General features: G+C 41.8%; 1 protein-coding gene across 2 annotated transcripts in view; it reads right to left on the bottom strand.

Moving 5' to 3' along the window:
* The window catches only part of CHD7 (chromodomain helicase DNA binding protein 7), a 794,978-nt gene that overhangs the window by 639,950 nt on the left and 130,349 nt on the right, over positions 1-24,679 (bottom strand). For both annotated transcript variants that reach the window (XM_086965786.1, XM_086965787.1), the window contains exon 2: positions 16,370-18,164. In XM_086965786.1, the coding sequence (XP_086821912.1) occupies positions 16,370-17,995 (1,626 nt within the window). In that variant the 5' untranslated portion in view covers positions 17,996-18,164. The remainder of the gene's footprint in view (positions 1-16,369; positions 18,165-24,679) is intronic.

Below are 24,679 nucleotides of genomic sequence, written 5' to 3'. Positions count from 1 at the left end.
TGTTATGCATTTTAAGAAACAATTTAGATTTAAATTCAAAATACAAAGATTATATATTTAAGTGTGAAAATGTAAATTAATTTTCTAGATTTTGAAGTATGTTTGGAAGCAGAGTTCAAATGTTTTTCATGTTCTGCCTGCATAGTAGCTTATCTACATAACGACTTCATTTAAGGTGCACTGTATAAGTACAAATCAGACTAACTCTCTCCCAGGATTGGAGCTTGTTAGATTGAGTTTGATTGGCTTGCTTTCTTAGTTTCGTTGGTTTTGTTTCCAAACACCCTCTAAAGAACGCTTTGCGGCGCACTGTGTTCTATAAAACTGAAAAAATAGCATACAATGACAGATGTATTCCTGAGGCTAGTTACAGGTGGATGCAGTCATTTCCAAAGGAGAATTTAAGAACGCTATAGGAGAACCATAGGAATGTAGTACTCTAGCTTCGGGTTTGCAAACTAGGCAAAACATAAATTTTGTTAGCTGTGCGCAACCAACATTCTTTATACTGGTTTCCTTAAAGAACAGTGGTCAACAGCTTACTGATAACAAGCTGTAACATATTGGCATGACATCACAAAGTCAAACAGATGTACAACTGGAGAACATATGCAACTGTAAATCATGAATGTCCATTTTTCCCCTGGAATGAAGGTTGCATTTTGCCGCTTGCCATTATTTCACAAACATTTGAAACGAGACATTTTTGATAAGTCCCATAAGCAAAATCACATGCAAAATCACATGGTAGAAGTCTGCATTCGTGTTAGTATGGTTTAACAAGGCAACAATGCGAAGTGTGGTTTTGTCCGAAGTAGGCAAATTGGACCAATTATCTTGAAACCCATCTACATAGAAAAATAGCCAATTTCAGTTCAAACGTTACACATCTATTTTATAAGAAACTCAGCATCTGTGACTCTGCAATTACAACAATCAGATGGAAATTGGAAGGAAAGAGGCACAAATAATCTGTGGCACGGCCACATATTGCGGCAATGTTTGGATGATAAACACACCGATTAAAAACTCTTGAAATGTATGGTGCGGTGAATATTATCGCTACCAAGCTATACTTTAAACCTTCTTCAACAAACTTTAATTGATCCGGATTCTATTCTGTTGTGGTTCCAACAGAACGGTTCTTAACACTAGGCAGTTTTTAGATGGGAAATTAAACAGTAAATTTACTAGTTAGTGCAGGAGCCAATAAACATTTTTTAAGTACATTGTTTTGCTGCGCCATAGTGGACAACGTAGGTAAAGGGACTGCTCGCCAAGAGATAGTAAGTTCACGACTGTGCACGCTATGGACAGGTAAAGAAACGTTCTAATACAAAGAGTAGTTGCATTGTGTGCATCACTTTGAGCTACAATCCTGCCTTCTTTACTACTGTATCTGGTCATTCTGCCCCACTCACTCTCAAGCACTGTGTCATTATGCTTAATATACCATGCTTTGCCTCTTGCAGAAGACCAGGCTGCCTTGTGTGCAGTTTCTTTCTACCTCTCTGCTTCATTCATCTTCCACTCTTCTCATCAAATCCCCTACTCCACTTACAAGACAGAATAAGAAATGAAATATCCAGCATTGAGGTTGCAGTCAGTCTTTCATCCATCCATTTACTCAAAGCAGTTCCTTCACAAATTCTCAATACACTTTACTCAATCTGCAACTTTACTTAGTGCTCCACACTAGTTTTGCAGTACTAGGCACATGGTTTAAACTGGACTAAACAACTAACCCAAAACAATTCCAGAGACAGGAAACAGAGTGAGACCAGACAGGCAAGTAAATAGACTTGCAACGCAACATGCAAGAGCACACCAACCTGGTGACTACATAAAAGATGCAGCCTGGAATATAAGCCTGGTTGGAAAAAAGTATAACAGCCAGCCAGTCATCTGTTTAGAAGTAGTTAAAGAGAACAGCCTGCAAAGAAAGCAAGAGGCTGAACATGGAAGGCAACTGCCTTGGGAAAACAAGTTGAAGGCTAGATGAAGGCACAATACTGCAGACTAAGAACGAGGGAAGGCAAAATATTCGAGCCATGTCAGCGTTGCAAGTAAACATGCCACCAACATGGAAAGAGTTTAGTTGCATGAATTGGAAAATTATGAGATGTGTCTGAAGCACAAATTCAATGCAGATTGACTACCATGTCTCACAAACGCCCACTAAGCAGTTAAGACTGTCATAAGCAATTTGAGAATCCAGGATGACAAAGAATGGCAAAGCCAAGCAACTGGGTACAAGGTCAGCCTCTTGTAAGGGTACAGATGTTTGTAAGGAAAGGTTGCCAAGTGTCATTTTTGGAACACAACAAAATGTAAATACCAGCAAATGAACTATACAAATTCAGCAGTTAGGAAAGCAAAAATGAAACTTTATGCAATTCTGAAATGTAATGTAAACAAAGATTTTAATAGCGTCAACGCAAATCAAGAAACTTTACTGGGTTAATCACAAATGATAAACATTCACTGAAACCAGATCCCCACACAAATTGTGTGCAGTATCGTTATCTAGTAAATCTGCATGTCTATGCAAAATCAGTGGACGCTTCAATGGAAAATGTGCTGTCTATAAACAACAGTATGCTACCACACGATGCTTTAGTTACATAAAAAAATATTCACCCACATCATGTCTGATAAAGATAAGTGGGTCACAAACGTTTGTGCTAAAAATTCGGTATGGATTGGTGTAGCGTGCAATGGCGAAGTTACAGTGGTGCATAGTAGAGTAGTGTGGGGTAGAGTGCATTGGCATAGAATAGACGAGTTGTGTACAATAAAGAGGCGTAGAGTGGGGTGAGATACCATGGAGAATACATGGCAGCTTACTGCCATTACAGACAACACATCTTAAATTGAGATGACCATTGCATGTGCATTCACGTACAGTTTTCGTGATAAAGGTATTCAGCGCACAAACTATTATTCATGGGGTAGAATGCACTGGCAGAGGAGATTGGAGTGGTGTAGAGTACAGAGGAAGGGCGTGGTGCAGGTAAAAGTTTAGTGTGGTGCTGAGTAGAGTGCAGTGGTATGGAGTGGTGCAGAGTGGAGTAACGTGGAGTATGTGTGGTATGGTAGCATACTGTCATTACAGACATCTTCAACTGAAATGACCATTACATTTGAACTCATTTACAGTTTTACTGATAAAAGTATACAGCGCATAAACGATATGTGGAAATCGTACCACCTAAAGTATCTAATTGACCGGCAGCCCAATTAATTTGCAGACATTTACATTCTGAGCACATTCTGAGCACTATAATTAAAACAAAATCATACAGCCTTCCTCAAGCAGCCCCCAGTAGCCAGCATGATTGTCACATATCCCCTCTCACATTGAAGTCAGAGGAAAAAAAAACCGCCAAGCTCCCTGGAAGAGACAGCCTGACATTTGACCTCCGTCTTTGAACGCACAGTAAATGTGACAAGATAATAACAAGATTTAAAGTCCTGTTTACAGAAAGTGAGATTGTGGAAGAATACAGGTTTGGGCAACAGGAGGGACGAACTCAAGCTTGACAGCCTAAAGGAAATAAAGCCAGCATATATAAAGCAAGAAAATGTGAGTTACAAACCAGAAAGCCAATGTTATATGTTATGTTATATGTTATATGGGTATTTATTACGCGCACAACTACTTTGGAGTATCCTGGCGCGTATCTAATGGTATGGGTGGATTGCATTCATAGGTCAACTTTCTGAATGTCTTCAAGATGTCTTTGGCAAATCAGGCAGCTGCTCTGTCTGGTAAGCTGCGAGCTAAAATTGGAGGTTTGTGCTCTGTTCTGTTGATATTCAGCAAAAGCCGCCACATGAACCTAACAGAAGTGTATGCTAGACTAGACTGTTGAGGTGTTAGGCACTTAATATCCTGAACCACTGTCTGTAATGAATGGACTTTAACAGATGTGCAATAATTAGTGAAGCACTATCACTTTGCAGCGTAACATGATCTAGTGGTAAGTCTCATTCAGAATATCAGTAAATTCTAGAGGTAAACAAAAAAATATTTAAAAAAAAAAATAGGATTTCAAGAGCCAGGTTGCTAGATTGAGATATTGGCAGTCTGGCCAGAGTATCGGGCTTACCTGCTGGCTCAAATCTGGACCAGGTCTCTAACTCTCTTAAACTGAATTGTCCAGCAACTGTAAAATCTGTCTTCCCACAAGGGATCAACAAGACACATCGTCCGTAATGCTCAACACATCTTGCACGACACACATGGCATTATAGAGTTGTGCGCAGTGCATACCTATGAGACTGAAATGTGGTTAAATTGATGTGTGCAAATAAATCTAGGTGTGGTGTACCCCGCAATTTGAAGTGACACAAATCACAGCAGTTTTGGTACACCACTCGCGAGTTGGGTGCCTTTATCTAATAGATTCTAAAAAATATTGTGTTGACCGAGTTAAGTGATCCATTGTTAGGTATATCTGATGTTTGAGAGCAGTGTTAAATCGGTTGTGCTATTTTTAACAACTGAATGGAGCACATCTCCCCTTAACTATGTATATAAGATAATGCAGGAATATCTTCTGTTCAAAATAACACAGTTGTATTCAACATAGGGGTTCAGTAATACCTGAAACTCGAAACATGATCATCTACAAATTGATATTTTGCTGTTCGACCATTTTTCTGAATTGTTAAGACTAACACGTGGACCCCACCCAATCAACTAGGTCTAGGTTGTCATATATGGGCCAGCAGAAGGACTGCCAAGCATCAATTATTTCTTATTCACTATTGTAACCTTTGCCTTACTCCAGATGTAATCACGAGGTGTTCCCAGGCCCCAGGCGCCTGGGAACACTACTGTGCTAATGATTCCTGCAAAGAATGCATCTGAAGACAAGCATTGAGTACTAAAGGAATGCATAAAACTTTGATCCCTAAAAGTTCAATGAGATCTGGTAAAGAAGAATTGCCGTATAAAATGTCTATTGGGTAAGCTTTGGGGGTAGCCTAATGGTTTCACGCAAGAAGTTCTGTATCTCCTTTAGTAGCCAAAGCCTTTGAAAGGTGGAGGGGGGATAGGGGCACGTCACTATGCCTTCACATGCAGACCATTCAGATAAGACTATCTGGTAAAGTGGTTTTGTACCCGATGTGGGATGCCACCTTTGGGTCCTTTGTTTTTCCAGCATCTCATACACCTGCAGGCTTGTCAGACCTTTCAGGGGTCCTGAGGGCAGTGGAGTGGGTGGGCACTACTGGGCCTCGACTCTAATAGTTGATGTTTGCCATTGGTGACCTGGGGCCTACCCTGCTATGGTTCTGCAAATTTGGCCAAGAAATACTTTCTGATCTTGACATTCAGGGTAGTGAGTGTAAGCAAAGGCAGACTTCTTGGGGAGTTACTAGGGAGGGGGGTAGGGGGGGGGGGGGCTCAGAACTCGGCAATCAACCAACAGACACCATAGCTTAATGACCATCCCAGAGATTATTTCTTAGGAAGCGAAAAGACTTTAATAACACAAAATAACTAAATACTACATAATTTAATTTAAGGTTAGCTGTGGCTAATAGCACCTTTGATACTGTGTAGGATTTGTTATGGGAAGTCAGCTGGAGCCTATTAATACGAAGGGTGTGTCCTATTTGGTGCATTACTCTAAGAATACAACTTCTAGAAATTAACAGGCCATTCATGATTCTAGATGCATACCTTTGGGCTGTTTCATTGTCCAATGTAGCCCCATGACACAACTTCCCAAAAATTCTTAGTATCTTTCAGCAGTATGTTCGCTTCAAATCACCCCTAATTGTAGACGGTAGTTGGCATTTCTTCTTCAGTATCAATTGTTTTTTTAGTCTCGCCAGAGAGCTCGCTATTCACAAAAGAATGTCTTTTTTTGGAGCCTCAGTCTATGTATTCTCCTTAGCCAACATTCAGAATTGGACCAGTCATACCTTCCGCTTTTCACACAGCCCCTTGCAATTTTGATCATTGTCCAATGGAGAGCGGCGTTTGCAACTATTTGGTTAAATAGTTTTAGCAACATCAAATTGTCTCCAGTCCCTTGAAGCAAAATTCCTTCCAGCTCATTATGGAGTGCATTATAGATAATGCAGGATTAGGATAGTTCTCCACTCTCACTTTTAATGCTCTTCTGTACTTAGTAAAACAATCAGCCCTATTATCGTAATGCAAATTGATGATATATCAGATATTTTAGTGTTGGGCCTTAATCCACAAATGCCATCCCAAACAATGTCCACTCAAAAATGATATATGGTGATCACTTGCAACAGTTGCTACAAATGCCATCCCAAACAATGTCCACTCAAAAGTGATATATGGTGATCACTTGCAACAGTTGCTAAACAGAGTGTTAATGAACTGAGGAAAATTCGTGTTTTATAGATCCTCTAACCTGGACTCCCAGGCATGCAATCGACCGGTTTGTTCATCTGAATGGTGTTTGGATGATAAGGCGTCCACCTGAGTTTGAGGAAAGGTGAGATTTACGGCCTGGGATTTTCTTAAACCGATTCTGAATACAGATACCCTTCACATTTGCAGAGCGCTTCTATTTCCTGTATAGAAGTATGTGGCAATGATAGGATGAGCAGAACATGATCTGTAAAATGGTGTAATCATATGTTCCCTGTGTATTAAAAGGCATGCCCTGTATCCACTTATCTGCTTTTATTTGCACATCAATGGTGCTTAGTTCAGTGCTCCGAGCAAAAAGAAACTAGGAATGGACATTCCTGTATATTGCCCTACTTAAAGAGAGACACTTTGATTAGATGCCATTAAGCTCAATTCTTGACAATTAAGACTAGTAACCCGCCAGCACGATGGTAATGAAGGCTGGGCTGAAAACCGAAAATCTGAAGGGTTTTCACCAAGAAGGACCAATCTACGCCAATCAAAACTGCGGGAATGTTTTTCTGCTTTTCTTTAAAAAAAAAATGTTAATCACGTGGACTATCCCACACCGCTTATTGTGGGTTTGTCTACCACTGATCAATCCAGACTGGTCCAGGTGCACTAGAATTGGAAGCAAAGTTTCCAGTCTAGCTGTCAGTATTTCAGAGTGGCGTTTAGAAATAGAAGTTAAGCAATTCTATGGGCTTATATGAGCCACACTGCATAGCGTCATTCCTGGGCTTGGGAATGGAGGTAAAATGTGCTTACCTCATTGTAGGACTTGCACTCCTCTCTTCAATTGTATTATTCAATGCAGTTTTTGGGGAACTAGTATTGCTGTATTTGCCTTACAAAAATTGAGAGTAAAGACTTGAGGCTTGGGTTTTGTGCACCTAGAGCAATTTAGTTGACAACCGGACTTCGTCCTCAGTAATAGGAGGGTCCAGAGCCTCGTGGCCTCAAAGGTCGAATGACTTGAGATGATGTGCCTGCTTGGAGTCCGACATGGGTTCCTATGTGTTTACAGGGTTTGATAGAAACTGCAGAAGTTTTAAATGTCCCATCCTTTGAGATAATTGCTTGTCCAGAAGTAAGTTTGATATCTCCTATATATTTTTCCTGTCTTAGCAGTCTAGCCAGATGTGTCCCTATTTTTTCCTCTGCTTGTGTTTCCTGAGACATAAAAGGTGCCTTTTGCCTTATTATTAGCTATCAGGGCATTCAATGTACCTCTCAAGGTCATGATCATTCTTTGAAGTGCTCTAAAGGGATTTTATGTTCTTATTCGACCAAATTAAAATTCCAGACACGCACATTTTGAATTTCACATTTCTCAGGGTGGCCAACGTTCTTTTAAGTCTCCCGCACCTACAACTGCCTTATGGAATCCCAAATCCATGCTTGATCTGTGTCTTCTAGGGATTTTACTGAAAGCACTCCAAGATGTGAGTGTGTGTGGTTCCTCTTTCAATACCCTGTCCCTTAATACTACAGCGTGAAATTTCCATCTTCTTTACTATCTCTACTTTTTATCCCAACCATGGACTACTTCTATGGGAACTTCCCCTGAAAATGCTATCAATTTCCGAGCCCCGAATGGTTAACATGAACGTATTTACTAAACTATAGCCTATTCTTAAAGTTCTATGAGAGTATGAGAAGAACCTATTATCGTTTTGATTTGGCAGGTTGTCTGCACCATGAATGACTGGAGTCAAAGTTACTAAATGGTCGCCTTTTTATTTCTGGAAACTGCTCATGCTGCTGATTGGGAATTGTGTGATCTATCTTTATTAGCATTAAAGTCTGTTGTCATCTCCCACAGCAATGTCTCTCTCCTAATATATTGGAGGGGAAAAAAAAAAAAAACAAGGAAGCGCTCCCGGACAGTTTTTGGGGCATGTACTGTGCCCAATGTGACCCATTTCCGCTGTAGCTACCCATCAATATAATGTAGCTGTCTTACTAGTCTTGCAAACTGTGGGCTAAAAGCCCAAAGACATTGGGAAAAACATTGGCACTCCTTTCGGTTTCGTTTTGATCCAGGATGTGATTGGGTATAATTTGTGCTTTTGGCACAGTTTATCTAGTTGGTGTAAGTGTGTTATTTTGAAGTGCGATAATTTCATACGGTGCTTCCCAAATATACTCACACAATTTTGTCTGGAGTGCTGCTAATTCGGCTTTGTGCTTCATGTTGCCCTTTTCTAGCTGATCAATTTCAGTTTCCAATTCTAGTGTCCACAACATTTACATCTTGCCTGAACGAATCTTAGTCCAAAGTTCAGTTTTCAAGTCCATCATGTTTAGGAGCAAGCCAGCCTTTAATTTTTTTTAAACAGGAGACTTAACATTAAATCTTCTTTAGTGATGACCATATTAGATTGTTCAGTGCATTGTTGCAGCACTTTGCACTGGGCCTGCGTTGTTAAAGGGATGGCCAGGGATGGAAGTAAAATAGGTCGATACATTTTGAGGTGCTCTTTTCTTAGGTGGTGTGGATTGCTGGTGCGAATGATTTCTTATAGTATGCAGTGATTACATAGTGAGTGTTCACTGTCTTAAGTGGGGAACAGGATTAATTTGTCTACCTCCACATTTGTTTCCGTTCATCCACCCAGCAAAATTCCTAGTTTGCCCCAGAAAGGTACCTTGTCTTTAGCATGTAATACACTACGGGTTTCCCTCAATCTCGGTGTGTGGGCCTCTGTTGAATTTACTTAGGCAGCATCGGCTTCAGGTGCCCTTCTTGGGGCATAGACCGTCCAGTCTCTTGTTCCTCCTATATGCATGGGGCATGATTCTTCATTCTCTTTTTGTTTTAAGCACCTTTGTGGGAAATGCAATGCACATAGTTTTCTGGCTGTAAAGTTAAACCTTTGTGTATGCATACTTTTAGTACCTCATATTTTAGGAGCGAAGATGACGCCTGGTCAGCCCCTCGGCTGTTTCTACACTGAAGTGCTCTAGTTGCAAAAACAGAGTGATGTGCCGCTCTTGCTCCTCTCAAGTCACCTCACTGGTCTGCTTTCTTTCCAGCTACTGTGTGATTATTCCTTATTGTCTTGCATCTTATGTTTAAATGCTAAGTCGCCCAACTGCTGATGTCATGCTACACATACTGTACCACTATCTACATCAAGTCCAAACATTGAGTCACCTTCTGCATAACCACTGATACTTGGGGTACTGCCATTTTAGCGCTTCTCACATCCCCGGGTGGAATGATTTTTCACAATTCACCAGTGGGTGGGGCACGTCTTGGGCAGCTCTTCTCCCTCTGAACTTCCCATGATCTTAATGGCGGTGGGGTCCCACCAGTATCTCTGAATTCACTTTACGCTCAAGCATGCCAAGGCTCTGCATCAGCTAGTCTATTAGGCGCTGCTACCTTCAGACCTAGGTGTGTACCTTTAACTTCATGCATCTAACAGCGAATCTCTCCCCTATCTGGTTGTGGTCCTTTAGACATTCCAATACCTCCAACAACTTTCACTTTGTAGGCCCTTCTTTAGTCAGTGGGCGCCACCACCTATGCTGCTCTACGTGTCTAGCTGCTAGAAGTCTTTCTAAAACAGAAATCAGGGAAAGACAAAAGGGCAGGCTCAGATGAGAAACTTCTCCTAGAACCACAGAAACTGCAATCCTGCCTTCTGCCTCTACTATATACAAACGTCAGTGCTGATTAACTTAGCGGCAGCAGCTGGAATTTCTAGAGGTAGCACGCTTGGTGTGCTCCTCAAAGTCATGGAACAGGTCCTGGACCTCTTCTATCAGACAGGCATAAGCATCTGCAGGTGGTCAGGGTAAAAGAAAAAAACAGTTGTGCATCTGGTATACTCTGCAGTGGAACATGTCCATATACCAGGCGCAGGACATTCCTAAGCCTACAGGACCAAATAGATGCTTGCCAAGAAATAGCACATTCCGCAAATACTTCATTATGAGTGCCTGGATTTAGACCTGAAGTTCAACAAACTGCTCGAACGTATGCTTACCATGACCCATCTACAAGAAGAGTCTTCAACATTTATTGCCCATCTAATGTCAACATTTGAAAACAAATTACTCCATCTGTCACATTTTCCAAACTATTTTACTAAGGCTCTTAAGTAAGTGTGTCAAGAATTCTCCCATTTCTTATTAACTGATGCTAAACATGCCAACTTAATAAAGCCAGAGAGTTGATATGCTTAACATGTATCAGGTGGCGGACCATCTCCAGTACAAAGCATATACCCTATCTTTCAGACTGTAAGAACTCCCACCAAGTCTGTGAGAACATGTCCTTTGATATAAGTAGGGTCTTTAGGGCGGTTTTAGATCTGCTTTCTACCGAGTACTTGCATTGGCCTTTTCTGGTGTCTTAAAATTTTCAGCAGGAGTTCGTGTTTTCAGAAAAGTTAAATGCCCCTCTTCTACCTGATAAACCACAGCCATGCTGCAAATCAACCCTCTGAATCGGCCTAGTTTCACTTGATGGGGAAAAATTAACTAAGTATGTTTGGTGCCATTATCTCATTCTCACCTGAATTTATAACAGATGCCATGCATCATCCTCACAACTATACTGATCTTAATTATGTGCTGGAGAAAAAGTATGAACACCTTCTCATGCCTTGGGAATTTTTATGGTGACATTTCTCATTCCTAAAAAGTAAGCTTTCTCTTCGTATGGTAAGGCGATAATCCATGCAAAGCAATCCTAATGTGGCTGGGATGAGATTAATATGAATTCATTTTTGCTTTGATCCATCCACTGATGGTATTTGAGAAGGGGATACTGCTTGTATCTTGCCTCAATATCAGACAGGTTGATGAGCTTGATGTTCTGTTTTTTAGGTTAAGGAAGCAGATTTTTATCTGGGTGCCATTCTGGTTTAAGGATGCATACCCGCTTAAGTCTTCATTTTGAAGTCCATATCGATTCTGAAGTCAATCCTCATTTTGAGGTTGTTCTCTAAACAGGTTTCCTCTAGATTTTAGACATAGCTTACTGTGAATCTTATGGGGGGGGGGGGGTGGAGGGGGGTCAGCCAGGGTATCTGTTAACGTAAGAGCGACTGATGCATCAAGCAAACGTGAAGGCTGCGAGTGTGATGGGAGGGGTTTAGAAAAATGACACTGGTATTTTGTGTTTGTGACATAGAAGTTGCAGGTGCTGATGGTGGAACCTGCGGTAATAGTCTTGCAGCACACCTTGTAAACTGCTCACCGTAGACACATGCATTTGAATGGAAGGTTCTTGTTGGGTGTGCATTGAATACTCATCTAGGTATTGCTCTGTGTGTTTTCTGAAGAGTTGTTTTGCTCCTCATGATACTGCTCGTCATCGTTCTTGAAGTCTTAGCATTTCACATGCAGTTGGGAAGAGCTACGAGCCACCACAAAGGGACTCTCATCAGAGTCATCATCCTCATCTAAATGGAGTGCAGGTAGGTAGGGCAGCACTATACCTGGAGAGGTGTGGGCTGGAAGAATTGTGTCTGGAGCAGATTTCCCCTATAGGGATTGAAGACAATGGGGGGGAATGCCAGTTTTATGTCGTTGACTGGTCCATGGTCGATGGTTTCCTTGTCGACTGTATCATAGCCGTCGCACCCATCTTGGAAGGTATCATCATGGTCGAACCCATCGTCGACAGTATGATAGTTGATGAGGCCATCTACGGTAACTTCCTCGTCGACAGTGTCTTGAGGAGGGGCATCAGAGGAGGAATCTTCGACGGTCGCTTTAGTATTCTCGCCTTTATGGTCGTCTAAGACAATGGTGAAGAGGAAAGGATGCTGTGTTAAAAGTCGTTTGGGATGTACTTCGAGGTAAGGAGTGCTAGGTTCAATATTGACCTTTTCTCAGGCAATATTTTCCTTTTTTCAGGAAGAAGGGCGCTACCCATGCCCCTTAACGTCCCCAGAAGTGGTATGTTTAGACTTTTTATAGTTTTTAAAGGTGGCTCTGAGGAGACATTTTTGGAGAAATTTTTGCTTAAATCTGTCTCTCTGAGGGACGCTGTAGTCTGTGAAGACTGGTCACTATCCTCTTCCGATAAAGGGCACTTCTTTGCGTTTTAGCTAAAGTAAAAGTCTACCTACATGGTTTTTTAAGATCCCCAGAGAAAAGGTGCAACAGATTTTGCGGACTCCCACTGTATGCTTCTAACAGAGGCAATATATGTATTCCTTATGTGGGCCATCAGAATGGGGTCTTCTTCCCACAAGTATCACAGGATCCGAATACTCCTTTCTTAGGTGAGTTGGGACATGCTGTCCAGTCAGAATATGTAGGTAGTAGAATTAAGTAATAGTCTGGAAGAAAAATTCTTCTGAAGAGCTGAGAGAAAATAGTAGATTGAACAGAGCTCACTTAGACTCCCCACACACACTGCGGGTAGAAAATCTAGAGGGATTCAGTCTCTCTTGGGAGTATTCTAGAGGATGCAGTCACTTGCTTGGCTAAAGTTTGTAGTTTGGTCCTTTTTATTGTGTTGTGTTTGCATTTATTTCTGTTCTTTGTTGTAATGGTTTTAATTAATCAACAAATAAATCAATCAATGGTCCTTTTTAAACAAGCATTGGCATAGCCAATAGGTCTCGCCTTTGGGACCTTATAAGTATTTAGCTATGCAGCAGGTCCCTAAGGCGAGACCTATTGTCTATGCCAATGCTTGGTATTTTTGAGAGGGAGAGTACCTGCACTTGCAGGTACTCTCCCTCTTGCAGATTTACCTGCAGATATAATACTTTTAATTGGAGAGTACCAACACTTCTCAGAAACAAGTACCTGCACTTAAGTTTTTCCATTTCAAGCCCTGCATAATATTATTGGACGTCAGTAATACAAAATGTCAATATTTTGAGAAAACCCCCTTGTCCAGCTCGAGACCAGAGTAGGAGGACCGTCCTGTGCTGTTGGCCATACTGCCGTGTCCTAAAGAGGTAGGTTCTCTTGCACGGACCACTGTCGCCTCTTATGTTAGCATTATGTTTAATGAACTTTGCCATTGGAACGTTATCTAAAAGTAGTGCAAAGTAGTGCTTGTGCTATTTTGCATTAAGGATCGTTCTGTGAGTGGTGCAACCAAGGGTTTTCTACAAAAAGCCCTATCTAATAATAATGGTATACATTTTTGCTAAGTGGAAACATTGTTAAAGTTAGTCTAGGCATAGTGTTTTTTACTGGAAGCCGGATTGTGCGCCAGCGCTTGGAAAACGAGCAGCAGCGCCAGATCTCAGTTGACCTGGCACTGACCTGCTCTCACCCCCCACGCACCAGGGCAGTTATCAGTAAATCTACCCCTGCGTGTGAGGGATCAGAGCACATTCTGCGGAGGTGCTCCTGCACCAAGACTCGAATATTCTACTGCCACTTTCGTAGGATATTGAAGTCATAAAATGCCAACAGAAAGGGCTCTAGGGGAGCTGAATGTGGGTGTGACCCCATGAATGACAGTGAGAGGCCACAAGAAGGGTTCTGGGGTCACGGGCTGGATATATGCAGAACACTGGACCTCCAGGAGGCGCCTATTTTACCTAGTGGTCTGTCATTGCTAGGGAACAATGAGAGTACTCGAAATGCGGTGAATGCGTCTAGGCACTCCGTGAAGCCTGGGGTCAATGGTGCACAGTCCAGAGAGGTCTTTTGGAGGAATTCACAGAGTGGTCCGCGGTCTCAAGCCCCGACCTTCCTGAGTGTGGCTGTCGGGCGGATGTGGGTGGAAGTCACCCAGCCGGTTCTTGGATTCCTTGGCAACAGACTGGGAGCATACCACTTCATGCAAGGGAGATGCGAGATGGGCAGTAATTGGTGAGAGTGTCAAGGCCAGCGTGTGAAGTCTTGAAAAATGCATTCAGCACGTCCGGGGTTGTTTAGAATATCCCCCGTGGCTAGGGTCAGGCGAGTGATCGTGTCTGGTGTTTTAAATGGCAAACTAAAGGGATTCATGTGGACTGCAAACTATAGTTAAAGAGAAATGGGAAGTCAGGTGAAAAGTCGCAACGTAAGCCGGAAAGGGTGTCGTGTGTAACAAGGGATGAATGTGATGGGAAGGGGTTAAGTGACGGTAAAATAAACAAGCATTGGATACGCTGCCATAAAAGTAAAGCTGCGCAGCCGGGAAATTACATTTAAAAACCGCTAGTGGTGACGCAGGTGGTGCGCACGCGCATCACCACAAGTGCTACCTTGCCGGCCACCAGCTTGCTATTATGCACATGCGCGCTATTGTGTGCGTGATAGTAAGCTGGAAAATAGCACTTTTCACAGCAGCTACTAAATGTCTCGGCCAGACCAGCACATGCATCAGGTCGAGACCTAAAAAGGACAGATAGGCTATAAAACCTATAGTTAATAGCCATTCCATCTATTGTAGAAATACACATTGCTTTATATTAGTACCGTGGGACTCCCACTTTGATGACTGGGAATGATTGAAGCATGTGAATCTATTTAGGAGCAAACGTTACTGAACCTGCACATTGACTTTAAATTTTAAAATATCAGAAAATTGAACACGCGTGATCAGACCGGTTCTACGTATCTGGCATAAATCACAATAAACTCAGACAGAAACCTTCTAATATAAGAATGTTGTGGCTGCACAGTAACCCCAAAATCCTACAACTCAATAGCACACCCACTGTTGAGGTGGATTAGGGACGATGTTAAACCTCAATTTCATGAGGCAGTGTTCAACAACAAGGTACAGCAGAACATAACAAATACAGTTAAATAAGAAAAGACTGACTAAATAAGTGAGTACTAGGGCAGACTTAGAAATGTATGAGGATTAGAAGAAATTTATAAGTACAATACAGAGATAATAAAGTGCTTGTGCAGCAAGTCAAATCACTAATAAGCAAAGTTCTAAATCTGCAGCAAAATCAGTGAGGAATCGGACAGCATCACTTGTAGCACCCAAAATCACCTGGCTCACCCACAAATTCGAGGGATTATATAGGAAATTTGCTCCCAAGAAAGCAAAGTGCAAAGGTGTGAGCAAAACAAATGAGTTTTCAAAAAAATCTGAAATAAGACTTTAGAATCAACCTACAGCCTTACTTCCTAAGCTCTAGCAACCTACATGAATATTGATTCAGTCCCATCTGACCAAGCATCATCTGGAGGTGTCGGAACAAACTCTTTACATGAACAACAGTGAGCCACTGTGAATGAACTGCGCGCAAGCGTAAAAAACTTGGGATAATAGATACAATACTGAGCTCCTGCTGGAGTCTTCTTCAAGAATTGTCATTCAACAATAAACAAACATAATTTGCTGACTGAGTGCAGGAAAAATAATATAGCACAAACATGATGAAGCATTCACTTTGAACAAGATGACGTTGATGTCTGGTTCGCATAAGCCATGGTACAGGCACTCCAACAGTTCATATCAAAATCGTTTTAAAGGCAATAGCATTATATCCCTATGCACGTGAACGAGTACAGATTAATGTATTGCACCTCATTAATATTGCTGAATTTTGATTAATGCACAAAAGGGTCCTCGCTGTGTTCAGTTGAGTCATCACACTAAGTCAGAAAAACCTACAGGCTTTAAACTAGGACTTGGAGGGACAGTACATAACACAAGTTAATCCCTGCACAGATTTAACCCATCATTCTGCTACATGCCACGATGTTCAGTTTACAAATGAGTAACATGTACTTTTAACATACCAAGTTATAGGAATTTAGTTGGATTCACTATGCAAGATAATTTCAAAGTATCGGTGAAGTAGACATTCAACCTTTCAACTAAATTATTGGCCATTAGGAGAAAGGTGCAGGAAACCAAATGCAATTAACTACGGTCACAATTTTACACAATGTTTTATGAACTGCTGCAGCAAAAACAACTCATTTTTCACAAATTGTGGGTGGGAAATTTACCATTTGACTAGAAACACACACACACATACGATAGATATATAGATACACACAAAAACATTTTTTTAGACTTACCTGATGGACAGGCACTTTTTGAGGCGTGTTCTGAGGTGACAAGTGAAGCTGTGTCCATGATTGATGATGTGGATGTGGAGGAGGTGAAGACTGGTGATGCATTGCTGAATGGGCTTGCATTGAAGGACAATTTGTCATTTGCTGCTGAAAAGACTGCTGTTGACTTGGATGTTGTCCAGCCATCAATCGTTCTTGTATTGCCTGTGGAGTTGCCTGGCTAACACCAGGACAACCATTTGGTCTCATGTGCCCACCCATCTCCCTTTGTGTTGGAGACATGCCCACAAAAGGCTGACTCTGTTGCATGTTTCTGGGAGCCATATTCCTCTGTCCCATTCCCATTCCACCTGGGGGTTGGTGCTGTTGTGGAGGATGGGAAATATTTGGAAAAGTTCCAACTTCTATGGGTATTCCTGCACTACCAGGCCGAACTTGTGGAGGTGGGGTTCCAGTTGGATTACTCATTGCTTTTAAGGGTGACATGGGAGGAGGAGAAGAGTAGGTTCCCTGAGGCTGCGATGGGTGCATAGTTTGTGTACTCATTTGGTTAAGTGATCCACTAGGGTGAATGGGCTGCTGGTGCATTAGTCCTGGACCACTGCTGGATGAAAATCCGACAGCATTTGGGTATCTAGGAATAGATTGATTCATCGGAGTGTTATTTGTAAGGCCTAAATTCGGATTCATCCCTGTATTGTTAACCAATCCCTGATTTAAATTACCATAAGGATAACGCGAATACTGTCCTGAGTTAAGAGTAGGCGATGGTACTGTCTGGCTTCGAGAATTAAAATTAAGATTTTGTGTCCTAACAGTACCCTGCTGATGATTAGGGGAAAATCGGGGACTATGAACAGGCTCTGTATGGTGGGAAGGGGGGTGATGATGAAACTGTTGTACTGAATGACGTAAAGATGGACCCATGTTGGGATTCTGATGGGGTACATGAGACAAGTGGCCTGATGCTGAAGAGCCAAGAAAAGGATTCCCCCGATTAATGCCATCAGGACCCTGTGGAAACGGATTCATCCTCTGCTGTTGTGGTGGACCATGTTGTTGCATTGAAAAATCGCGAGTCATGAAATTTCCCAACTGCTGAATGTGCGGACCATGGCCCTGGCCTGGTGGCCCTGAAGGTGCTGGAGGCTGCTGTTGTGGATGTTGGTAGGGAGCTCTGATCTGATCTGGTACCTGAACAGCTCTCGGTCCCCACATGGAGCCACTATCCACAAATGGCTGTGCATGCCTTTCATTTTGCATGGCCGGGTAGCCTCCCATTTGACCACCACCATGAGGGACTGGTGGATTGTGGTACTGCGAATGTGGAGATGCTATTCCGTTACCAGGAGCATTATTCATCATTCTGGTGGGCTGATCCATAAGATGGATCTTTTGCTGCTCATATTGGTTATAGTGATCAAAGTGAGACAACTTTGTTTGAGTTTGATGTGGAGGAGTATGATGTAGAGGGGACTGCAATGAAACAAACCCTTGATCCATTGTAATCGGCTGCCCCAAAGGGTTAACTGAATTTTCAGAGTAATCACATTCTCCAAGCCCTTCCAAACCTTCACTGAAAAGATTGCCATCCTCGCCAAACAAACTCAACATTCCTTGATCCGCCATCTTTTACCACTTGGTTCCAAAAATCAACAACCAGAGCAAGCAAGTCTGTGCTACACCTCACTAAGGTGTTTGTCTTAAAAGCCTTTAATCTTTAAATTATCTCCTTCATGTCATTCCATACTTCGATTCTTTGGGCCACGGTGGGTCAGGGAAATTCGGCTTCCAAGTCCTACGAAAGAAACACAAAAAACGTATTTAGTTATTGTTTCAGACTATTACTAGACCCTGTTTTTAACAAATCTATAAACCGTTTTCTCCAAATACTCCTAAGAGTGCTTTGTACACATTCCAAAGCTTTATTATGATAGGTTACTTGAAATGTAAGAAAACACACATCTTCATTGTAATTGCTTCTATTCACTACACTTCCTAGCATTCCATTCTCGGATGAAATAGAACAAAAGAGTAAAATATACGGCAGTAGTTTCAGCTGCCACAGCAAACAGATGTATGAATATAGTCCAGCAGCCCATCTGTTGAACTAAAGCCACGAAAATGCTCTAGTTACCAACAGCAAACCCCTAACCTGAGTCCCCTGAGCAGCCTAATTGGATAATCAGGGAGCGCCGTCGACTGGATCCAACCACTAGATGGCGGAATAATTCACAGCATGTAAACCCGGAAAAAGATTAACGCTGCAAAAAGCTAGAGATCGTGATGCAGCGCTGAAGATACATAAGGAAGAGGAGGGTTTGTAAAAGTCAACAAAGATTATTACATGGTATGTTAAATAATGGCCTGCATAATGCGTCTGCATTATTTTTCAATAAAGAGTTAAAATAAACAGATTGTGCACACAAAGATATATAATTTATTATGAACCTATTGTTTCAGAGATCTATTTTGTTTGGATACGATCCAGCTGGAGGGGGAAATGTAAAATAAAAGCTGAAACCATGTGCAAGGACGTGCAGCTGCTACAACAGGCTCCGATATGACCGCCTGCCTGAGAGACCGTGCCAGAATGTTGTTTGTTGCTGACAGAGGAAGTTCAGTCATCGCGTTCATCCTTCCGCGCCCTCGCCCCCACCGACCTCTCCAGGCACAGTGGTTACCAGTGACGTAAAGGCTCAATTGGTGCTTGCCCACCGAGGATCATCGCTGCGGCAGGCTCTAAAGATGCTCCGTATGGATCGCTCTACAGAGAATTCTCAAACCTTACGCTGCACATAAAAACAAGGAGAAACGGACTTCGTGCAGATTTACGGACAGGAGCAGTATTTGCAGACAAATCTATATAACGCGAATCTTAAACATGCGCCGCTAGGGGGCATTCCATTTATGAAGTTGCGGTCACAAATGGAAATTTATGCAACAAAAGGGGGGGAAAACCAACGGCATTAGTCCCCTTTTAATCCCAGGTGAAATCCAGAGCGTGCGTGTTTATATATATTCCAGATTCTGATCAATCCATTATAAAGTAAGCTAAAATTACGCAATCAATATATAAAGTTTCATGGGGCCCTAATGCAATCCTTGGAATTATAAATGTGCCTAAATGCGCTGCCAAAAATGGTCTCCGCAACCCTCACAGTTATCTATTCTAACACGTCCGTATACCCACTTAGGCAACTCCATGTATTTGGAAACACCATCGGTGGCAGATGAGCAAAACTGACTCTGCCCACCAATGCAACGAATGTGCTTTTAGGTCGGGCCAGCTAGAAGTGGTCAGTATTGCCAATTTTATGTAATTCAATAAACAAAATACAACGTTATATACATACAGGAAGGAGCATTGAGCCGGCTCTCGGCGCCCAGGCTTCTTTTTAACTATCATTCGCAGTTTGCGACTGTCCACCACAACACAAGCATGGGTCAATTCCTTCAGCTATCAGCTCTCTTGCACTGCAAGTGACTGTTTTTCTTGATCAAGTGTGCATACCTGCCTTTGAAGAAAGGCACTTTACTGTCGGGGATGGTGGTACAATCCTTTACCAATGAACATTTTCCTTTCCATTCATTATCGGTGTTTTCTTTGAGTTTTAGCCACGTCTTAAGATTACACCAATTCAAAGCCTACATTACATTTTCTTTGTGCCAACAGGACTCTTTTTCCTTTAATGTACATTAAAACTAATAAGGTCTTCTATATTTGTTTTAAGTACACCGGACTGCTAGGAAGAATCCACACTGTTCCACTAAATTATACACTATGGTAAACTTATTTTCACATTTAAACTTTACTGCAAACATACGGCTGTCACTTTTAAGTGGCCGGTCGTCATTTTTTTCTACTTCTGTGGGTTATGTTTAAGGGGACAGATGCTCACATTATACTTGCTCCTGGTTGGTTTGATGGAGTGAAGCCCTACAGAGATGCACTGTATCCAATCAATTGGGAGCAAGGCTGGTGTGAGCATCAATCCCCATCAAACAGAATTTGGTAACACCAGTGAACTAAGTGGTATGTTAAAATAACTCCATAATTTTTCATGCAAATAAGTTGTAAGCCCTAACCTGGCTGCTAGAATGATTTGCACAACTCCCCTTTAAGAACCCAATATCTATTCCCACCAAACAATCAGAAGATGAGCTGAAAAATAATACACGGAGCAGTTTGACACGATGAAATACTAAAAACATTACTATTTTGTCATAAAGGAAATACACACCAATATCTGACACTAAGAACTTAGGGGCACCTGCCAACCAATATAATGCACTGAAAGTCACCTTTAAGCTTCTCAACCACATCAACAAACCCCTCCACAATGCCACCACCTCTCCTTCTACAATCCCACCAGACATCAACACTCCGCACAACTGGCCTTAGCCACCATTCCACAGATCTGCAAGACTGCAGCTGTAGGAAGATCTTTCTACCTCGCTGCGAAGACCTGGGACTCCCTGCCTCTGCACCTTAGGCAATCGTCATCGCTGTCACAATTCAGGAAAGACCTAGGTCTTCAACTGAACCACATATCCACCACTCCCCCCTCCCCCCCCAAACTCTCCCTAATGCCTGAATGCCTCTTCCCCGCTCAATGCCTTGAGACTCTCGCAGGTGAGTAGGCGCACTTAATAAGATCACTGATTGGTTGAGAGTCAATGACTATTAGTAGTGGTAGCACTGCAATAAACGAACGGTAAATTCACTTGAAGAATAACGCACCATAACAACCAAACCACTCATATCAAGGGTCAGCAACTGGAACAGTCTTGAAAAATCTATTGCTATATTTTTTTTATAAGGACTAAAATGTAACGGTTACAAAATAACTAAAGAGCACTTTGGACATAAAATGAAGCTCCATGTACTGGTACTCCCTCCATTTGGAAAGACAATTCATACCGATCAGAGTAGGTTATTTAAAAAAGATGTAAACTCTCACCAAAATAGGTGGCATGCTTCATCATAGGGTTACACATCATCTGAACACCACTGCTGGTAATACTGATGGGCTCCTTGGTTATGGAGCTCTTTTATGGAGATCTTTTTTAGTTATTGTACTGTTAATGTAATAGGGACCTGCACACATGGTAAAACATTTTTGGGAATACCCACAATCCTTTTCAAGTTTAGATACTGACAATTAGCACAATAAAGCTCCAGCTATATGGTATTATAATGAGGTTTGGGCCGTCTGAGTGAAGATAAAAGCCACGGTATGTTTTTATTTTTTTTAGTCAATCTACTCTATGAAAACCTTTCCAAACCCCAATGACCTGGCATCAACCATCCATGGCACCAACAAACTTCCACAACACAGGGGGGGGGGGGGGGGGGGGGAAGAGAGGTACCGCCCTTCTCTTCGTCCTCCCTACTGTAACATTAATTCACACCAAAAGAAAGGAAGAGGTATTTAAAATTATCTATTGTCTAACAAGGAGCTGCTCAATATTCTACAATGGGAAATCCCTTCATGTTTAAATATTACCCTTACACACTAGATAGTGCCATGCTTCATAAAAAAGCGGGCATCAAGACCAAAGTACAAAAAGGAGCAAAAAAGTTTGTTTTAAGCTATTGTCAAAAAGTTCACGAACTAGAGTCAATCCATCTGTCCCAGCTGGGTAAAGGATCCGCTCAACACTTAGTCACACTTAACAGAGGGTAGTGGATGGCAAGAGGCCAACGGCAGTCCGTTGATGAAAGTGTGACTAAAGGGAGACGTTCCCACCTCTACCACGGTTTCGGAGGAAACAGATACAACTCTGGATATTCCAGGGGAGCGTAGCAGTGCGAACAAGTAAAGCGAATGAGTGATTACAATTCCCCACACACACACCAGAGGATATAAGGTACTGAATGTAGGGGAGTGCAGAATATGCCCATTTAAGAGGGATCCGAATCATTAGGAATGCCAGTTGACCCCATGGGGCATGCGGAAGGAAAATATGCAGATATAATAACAAAAATTTTAGGAGGCATGGATAATAATGATCCAGGAATACCTCGTCCATACAGTTTTGAATACTGCCAGGAGAAGTTTAAAAACAAAATTCAGCAAACCATACCCTAGATAGTTTTTGATTTTTTTTCTGTGTTGAGAGAATCTTTTCCCCAGAACGGAAAGAGAGATTGACTCTAGTTCCTCAACTTTTTGACAATAACATAAAAAAACTTTTACGCTCCATTCTGTACATTGGTCTGCATCAGGATGTTGATGCGCGCCCTATGCTGAAGCAGGACACCATCTAAAGGGTGAGGGCAGTATTTAAACACGAAGGGATTTCCCATAGTAGAATATTGAGCAGTTCCCTGTGAGGCAATAGATCATTTTTAAATACTCCTTCCATTCTTTGGTGTGAATTAATCAACCAAGGCACATATTTTTCACAAACCACAAAGTGTTTTAAAGCTGGTGCTTTGATCATTTTGTCTTTTTCTTGTAGATTTTTATATAACGCGAACTAGACCCAAGATATCATGTATCAGAGTGCTTTACATGAGCACCAGTTTCGTTACAGAAGAACACATTCATTTTTGTTAGGAACGGGAAGATTACGAGATTAGTCCAGAATAAAAGTATGGCGAGTGTCGTTGCAGAGACTCAAACCCGGTTCCCAAGCTTTGAGGTCGACCGCTCTAGCCGTTAAGCTATCCTCCCCTAATTAACTCCTTCACTTCGTCAAATGCTTCTGGGTTGACTAGAGACCTTTAAAATTTGACCTCTTTTTAAGGTTTCTTCAGAGCTCAAATAATCATGGCAGCATTGAAAAAACATTGCATAGTATTCACTCAGACCAAGGAGTGAGCATTTCTAATAGCTTTTCCAAGACTCCGTTTTTGTTTAATGCCTAAAGGCGAGTTACTGGGTCAACGAATGGCAGCGGCAACGTTTTTCATGTTGCAGCAAGCCAGTAAGATCGATGGGTCCCGTAGGGCAAATAAAAACCCTCTCGACAAATCAAAATAAATGTATTTATTTTTTTAAATACATTTGCAATACCGCCCATAGGACCAACTGTCCAGATCATTCAGAGGACTATTTTTTTTACCCTTAGTTTCAGCAAGATGGCTGAACGGATTGCAACCAAATCACAAAAAGCAAGTTTTCTGGGAAAAGATCTTGCTTTCTGCTAAATGTGGAGCAATTCTGTTCAGCTGTTTACTCAGTTTTGCTGTTCAAAACCCTAAAGAAAATTGCATGCGGATAAAAAATTGTGGTTTACTCTGCCCCCGCTTGACGGATCACCATGAAACTTTTCAGATAGGAGCTGCGGTGGCTGAACTTTTTTGGCAGTGTTGTTCAAATTTGTCCAACAGTGCCAAACTTATTTGCACCCCCCCCCCCCCCCCCCCCCAAATCGCTCTTCCTATGAAAACTGACTTATGTATAACTGTACAGTCGTGACTGCCACTGCGGCAAAAAATGTGTGAATACATAAAAAAAATGTATATATATTTATTTATTATGCTTCAATCTTGCTGCTAATAGGAATGTTGCACCATAACAAGGGTGTGTCTGAAACGCATGCTAGCTTCTAAATCAGTTTACACTCCTGCTCTTCTCCCCCACAAGATAAATAAGTATATTGACTGGCTCCAGCCTGCTTACAGAATCTCTTGTGGGGGAGAAGAGCTGAAGTGGAAAAAAAAAATATATATATATATATATATATATATATATATATATATATATATATATATATATCTCTAAGGTCATCAGTACTCTCTCAGACACTTGTACGGCAGAACCAAATCTGCGGATGAAATGTAGACTGCACTAAAAAAAAAAAAAAAAAAAAAAGACAGGTACCACGATCCTTCAAAAAATTTGTGCCCTGCTCTTGCAAATTCATTCAGGCATCCTTTTGCTTGGAGGTGATATGAATGCGGTTATGAGCCCTGGGATAGATAGATTGAGCACTCTACCCACACAGTCAGATGAAGATGTTCTGCCAACCTTTGCGTCTGTGATGGGCTTGGTAGACCTAAACCTCAACTAAAACAATACATATTATTCAGCTGCTTACGGTTCATTCTCCATCCTACCCACATTTTCACACACCATGCTCAAGTTGAGCTCTTTAGAACATCAGGCATTAGGCATAAGGTATTTCTGATCATTCCCCAGTAGGGGTTTTGTTAGGGCGCTGACATAGGATACCTCCACATCCCTAGAGTCGACCCTTGGTTCTTGCAGAACAAAGAGGTTAAGTGAAAATTAAATGAAGCAGAAATGTATTTTCAGGAAAAACAGGGGTCCGTAACATCTGCCTACACTCTAAGGGAAG

This window comes from Lissotriton vulgaris, chromosome 4_1, assembly GCF_964263255.1.
Source record: "Lissotriton vulgaris chromosome 4_1, aLisVul1.2, whole genome shotgun sequence".
NCBI lineage: Eukaryota > Metazoa > Chordata > Amphibia > Caudata > Salamandridae > Lissotriton > Lissotriton vulgaris.
Note: the sequence above shows the minus strand (reverse complement) of the source record. Positions and strands in the feature narration are given on the sequence as shown.